Consider the following 6,000-nt stretch of genomic DNA (forward strand, 5'->3'; position numbering starts at 1 on the left):
TCAAGGCTGGGACATTGCATCTCCATGGAAAATGCTGATACAGCAAAAGTGAAGTTAGGCAAAAATAAAGCAGGTTTTAGTTTGGGGTTGGTTGGTTTGTTTGTTTTACCAGTGAATCTTTATGTACCGCTTGCTGTGCATTGAAGAGTTTGCAGCTACATCTCTCAAAGTGAAATGGGCTTAAACGCTCCATGAATATTTTATCAGGCTTTTATTTATGCCATGTTTCATTTCTTCAGTTTTCCTAGATATGAGACCTTGAAGAGCCTGCTGAATATCTGAGATAAAAGCATTCAAGTGAAGACAGTGCTTGAGTGCATCAGTTTTATAGAACAGATTTCCACCAAACTGTACAGTGTTACTGGCATTGAGGTAGAAAAACAACTGCTCTCTAAAGCCAAAAAGAGAGGAAATGAAATGTATGGCTGGATTGTTATCATCTGTAGTACACATCTAAGAACATCTAAAAGCTTCTCCAAAATTCTGAGTGCAGTTAATACCCCACCCCAACACAACCTTCCTCTTTGGAAGACAAATGCGAGATGCATCAGAAAGGTGAAGGGCCAGGTAAACACAGGGACACAGCCAATGCTGTGGGCAGCCAGCCTAAAGGGCAGCATTAAGTGAGTGTCCCTGCACCTCCGTGCCTGTTCTGAGTCAGCCCTGGCCCAATAATGCAGCAGAAGGTCACTGCCCTGCAGCAGGGACACACGGAGCTGTTCCTCACAGCCTGCAGGGCTCTTTGTGCCTCAGGGCATCCCTTGTAGAGGTGTAGTGCTCTGGCAGAGGTTCAGTTCCTGTGGCGTGGCGAGGGGCAGGGGAATTCTGCCTCTTGGAACAGCTCTGCTGTTGGGTTGGAGTCAGGCTGTGGCTCTCCAGCAGCTGGAGTGCTGCAGTTGGCAGCTGTGCCCTGGCAGACCTCGAGGCTGACACGGCTGCACAGCCTCACCAAAGCTGGGCACCCCTGAAGGGTTTTGCTGCTTACAGTAGATACCTATGATTGTAGTTTGGAAAACAATAAAAGTGCAGGTTTTGTGATCTCAGGGGTGGGGTGAAGGAGCCCTAGGCTGTTGCAGAGCCCATTTGTGGAAGAAGCCACAGGGGCAGAAGGAGGAGGTACCTGTTGAGTTTCCACAGGAGAGGAAAGGCCAGCTAAGTTCTACTGCTCACCTCAGCACTCTCCATGTTCCACACTACACACACCGAGGTCACAATAAAGAACAGCTCAAGCTTTGTAGCATCCTGCCTGGATGCTACCAGTTTCTTCAATAAGCTTTTTCCCTGCCATGCAAATAAGAATTTATTTGGTGCCCAACCTGCTACCCCTCCTCACATGCCTCTGTCAACCAGCAACTTCAAAATGGTGGAGCAGTTACACACACTGCAGTCACGAGGAGACTTCAGGGAAGAAGGAAGCCTCCTCTGAAGCCCATTGCCATCTGCCAGAGAACCAAAACCATCTTTTTTTTTTGTCCCTGCACAATGTTACTATGCCAGTGCTGGACTGTTAGGATAGGGGATAAAAAAAAAGCTATTCAAAGCTTTCAAGAAGCTGTCAGAATTATGGTGTTGTCAGCTGTTCTAGATAGCAACAGATAATTGAAATTTCATGTCTGTGTGTGTGCATGCAGAGGTGTGTCAGTGTATAACCAGTCTACAGGTTAGCATGAAAGAAAGAAGTTCCTAGGAAGCTGTGTCTCCTCCTGCTCCAGGAAACACTGTGTGACATCCAGCATCCAGCAGTGAGCTGTGGGACGAGCTCTGAGCAGAACCTTCCCCACAGCCTGCAGCCTTGGGAAGTGGCTTGTTTCACATGTGTTAGGTGTGTGAAGGAGTGTTTGAAATTTGGGGCTCAGCACGTGCACTGAAGTTCACAGGGCAAGGCTGCCGAGGGGCTGGGCAGCCCAGCTCAGGGATTCAGCCCCCAAACACACCCAGCTGCCCTCTGATGGCACCAGTGCCCTGCAAACACCACAGGGCTGCTACAGGCTGGCAGCCCTTTTGACAAAGTTCCCATGCTGCAGCATGGAATGAACTTCAGAGGCCATCTGGTAGATTTTACCTTTTCTTGGGGAATTGAGATAATTTCAGTTTGCCATCATATGTGTGCATTAAACTAGTTATCTTAACTTTTTAAAAATTTTTGGTTTTTTGCATTTTCAGAGAGCAGCAGTGTGTGTTGTATTAACTGGAAGATTCTTCTGCCAGTTCAGAGACGTTTCCAAATTGCAACTAAATCCAGCCTCTTGGCTGAATTTTTTATTTCTGCCTTATTCGTATTTGTGTTACACAGTCAGAATGAAGACAGACAATAATAACACACCTCTTTCACCTGATCAGTTTGTTTGATCTGGCAAAGGGAGAAGTCCTCAAACCTCTCCTAATAACCCCATTTGTAAATCGGTACCTTGCCCAAGGCTCTGGGGTTGGGCTGGATGGCAAAGGACAGGATCACTCTGCCACTAAACCCACAGAGAGCCCTTCAGAGAACTGGCTTCAGTGCTTTTACACAAATGATTCAGCAAAGGGGATGTTTAGAAGGTGAAGTGTGAAGCCTCTCCCATTTTGAAGAGTGATCCTACTATTTCTCCATCCCAGCCATGAAGCTTCCTGAGCGCTCCCGTTTGCTGTCCCCGAGCAGTGACAGAGGACAGCCCTGCTGTGGCACTGCTGTGGCTGTGCTGGGTGCTGGGGAAGGGGATGGGCTGTGTTTGCTCTGCATCCTGCCCTTGGGTGGCATCCCCACAGTCACTGGGATTTCTGTGGGTTATCCCACTTTCAATACCCCATACAAATCTTGGCTGCTGAGAACAGGCTCAGCAGCACTGCCAGAGCCAGAGGCAGACACTCCAGAGAATCCCAGCACTGCTCCTGAGCACCTGTGGGAGCCTGGAATGGGGCAGGAGCAGCTGGAGGCCTCACCTGGTGCTGAAACAAAGGAAGCAAGTGGTCACATCTTCACAGCTCTTCTTCAAGTTGGTTTCATTACCCATCAGTAGTAATTGCAATAGGACCCTGCAGACAAGCATCATGAATTCCTGTTACAGAAAAAAACCAATTAGCATTATCTTCCAAAGCATTTATCTGTTCCACCAGCATGAATTTCCATACATCACAATAAATCTGAGCAGCAAAGCATGAGCGCAGTGATCAAACACACAAAAGGAAAATGTGGTAATTATGGTTTAGTCTCTGGTAGTCTTACTTTTTAACTGCTGTTTATTCCTGTGCCTACTGTGGTTAAAAGCACACTGCCTTCTAAGCTGGTGTTTCTGTTTCCTGTTACAGCTGGACAGTGTCACTTCACTAATTCAGGCCGCCAAAAACTTAATGAATTCTGTGGTGCAGACAGTGAAGATGTCCTATATTGCATCCACAAAGATCATCAAGATTCAGAGTCCTACTGGCCCACGCCATCCAGTTGTGATGTGGAGAATGAAGGCTCCAGAGAAGAAGCCCCTGATTAAAAGGGAGAAGCCAGAAGAAATCTATGCTGCTGTCAGAAAAGGTTCTGCCAAGAAGAGAATCCATCCTGTGCAAGTCATGAGTGAATTCAGAGGCAGAGAAATAGTCTAATATTTTGCCACTATGTTTTCTTACCTTGAATTTCCCATGATTTTTCATCTTTTCCCCTGCTTACTTAATAATTATATATGTCAATGTTTTGCTCTAAATCTGCAAGATAACACTTGCTTAAAAGCTTTGAAAATGCTGTTGGATTAGTTAGAAGCACACAGTTGGAAATAATACTGGTTCTCCTGCAGTGAGGAGGGGAGGCAGCCCCGCTGCAGGGGTCTGGGTGTGACACAGGCATTTCTGCTGCTGGGCCAGGCCCTGAGGGGCACCTGTGACCAGCTCACACCCGCACAAACCTGGCTCCAGACTGCAGCATCCTCGGCCAAGACCATGCCTTGGAAATGTAAGCTTGAAAATGTTTGACGAAACACACCAAGGGTTGGAACAAGGTGGATGTAACAATGTAGTAAAGAAAGCACTGACTGCAGGCCAGCAGGGGTGACAGCTCTTTAGAAGGCCTTTGGAAACATGACCACATTCTGCTCCCGCTCTCTTCTGTGAGCCCCAATAAACCTGCTGGCTGTTGTACTTGGCAGTTCAGATAAATCAGACATTAACAATAAAAAAAAACTTTCCTACTGCTGCACAAAAGAAGAACTTTGAAATAAATCATTATTCTGAGTGTGTGAAATACAAATATCTTGAATCTTAGGAATGGGGTGACTTTTCCAAAGCAACTGTAGGGAATTGAGTTACTTCTGACAGACTTGCTAAATGCAGGACTCTGCTGGTGAGTGCTGAATGGCTGCACTCAAAGTGTGTCATGAAGGTAAATCCTGCTAGTCCAGGCCTCTGCAATGTGCTTAAGAAAAGCTATTTTTTTCTAAATACTTTTGAATCTGAAATCCACTTGTACTAATTATTTTAGAAGGCTCTAACTTGCCTTTTTGCCATGTCATGAATTCTTCCCAGGCTACATTTGTTACTCAAGATGTCTTTGCTTGGCCATTCCGTAGATCCTTTATCATGGCTTCTGCATTTGCCAAGATGAAAAGCTCTGGCTTTTATCCCTCAAAAGCCAGAGCTTCCTGTGTCACTGACTGCCACTCTGGGATGGCTCCACATTCTGGGCCACTGCTCCAGGTCATTTATTACCATGCTTGCCCAGCAGTGCCTGACCCAGCCCAGTGTGGGCAGCAGGAATAACCCTGAACTGTGCCTTTCCTCTTGGGGCTGCCCTTTGGTAAGCTCAGCATGCTGGGGCAGGGTAATTTCTATAAAACCCTGTGAAACTACAGTGCTCATGAATTACAAATTCTACTGATCATTCTTCCACCTTCCCTAACCTTGCAATCAGTTAAATGGAAGAAAAGGAGAAGTTTGGAAGAAAATCACCTTTTTGCAACTCCAGTTCCCTGCAGCATGTTTGCAGCAAGATGTCAGTACTGTCTCCTGGCTTTGCTGCTCCTCCCAGGGCTCCAGAGGCAGCAGGTAAGCTGGCACAGCCTTGGGGGCTGCTCTGGGGCTGGGACTGTCCTGAAACCCTCCTGGCTCCAGGTCACACCTTGATCCTGGTCCCCTTGATGTCATATGTTTGTAACTAATGCCTTGGTACCACATTGTTAATAAAAAAAGCATGTACACCCCGAGAAGCTGCTGTCAGTGCTGTGGGATTTTTTCGGTGTGTCTGAAGTTCAAGGCCTGCCAGGCGTGCTCACAGAAGCCTTCCTTCCAGCACACTGTGTGTACTCCATTAGCTGCTCTACAGGAGAGGTTTTCCAGCACCAGTATCACTAAAGCACATTTTACTGCTTCATTTCATGCTCCTTCCTGCACTGCCAGTCTGTGCTCCTTCCCTGGCCATGCTCAGTAGCCAGTTTGATCTCAACACAGCAATTTATTACACAGAAACCACCCTCCAAATGAACAAGGAATTTAAAACCCACTGCAGGCTGTTGAGAAGAGCCAAAGAGCAATAATCAAATTTAGACTAAATTTATCTTGGGTTAAATTCAATCCCAAAGGAAAAAGTTTATTCCTGGCTAAGGAGGCAAAGTGTAAGAAGTCCTGGCGCTGTAAAAAGCCCAGCTCATCACCCTTCAGCCAGTCTGGGAAGCAGGGAACCACCACCTACTTCCCTGCCACGAGGGAGAATTCTGAAGGAGGACCAACTGCTCAGCGTTATTCCAAGCAGCTCCTCGTTCTTCCTCTGACCGCTCCGGCTGCTCGTCTCTGCACGGACACATGTAGGATGGCCCTGGGACAGCCCGTGCTCCAAAGGATGAGAGCGCTCCTCAGATTTTCAGTCTTCGACATTGTTTATTATTTCTTATCTACAAAATTTTCTTCCAGCCCGACAGAGGTCTGGCCAGCAAGGCAGCCAAGGGCACTCTGGCCTCCCACTGGGCGGTCGTCTATTTTTATACTAAAAACTACGTACATCATATTTACCTTTATTTCCCAATACCTTTCACCCATGTTAGT

The 6,000-nt window shown here is 46.9% G+C and overlaps 1 protein-coding gene across 1 annotated transcript in view; it reads left to right on the top strand.

Moving 5' to 3' along the window:
- Positions 1-5,154, top strand: part of CTNNA3 (catenin alpha 3) — a 415,687-nt gene extending 410,533 nt beyond the window's left edge. The window contains exon 18 of the mRNA XM_058810887.1: positions 3,289-5,154. Coding sequence (XP_058666870.1) covers positions 3,289-3,576 — 288 coding nt within the window. The 3' untranslated portion in view covers positions 3,577-5,154. The remainder of the gene's footprint in view (positions 1-3,288) is intronic.
- Positions 5,155-6,000: the final 846 nt, after the last annotated feature.

The sequence above is a fragment of the Ammospiza caudacuta genome, chromosome 9, assembly GCF_027887145.1.
Source record: "Ammospiza caudacuta isolate bAmmCau1 chromosome 9, bAmmCau1.pri, whole genome shotgun sequence".
NCBI classification, from domain to species: Eukaryota; Metazoa; Chordata; class Aves; order Passeriformes; family Passerellidae; genus Ammospiza; species Ammospiza caudacuta.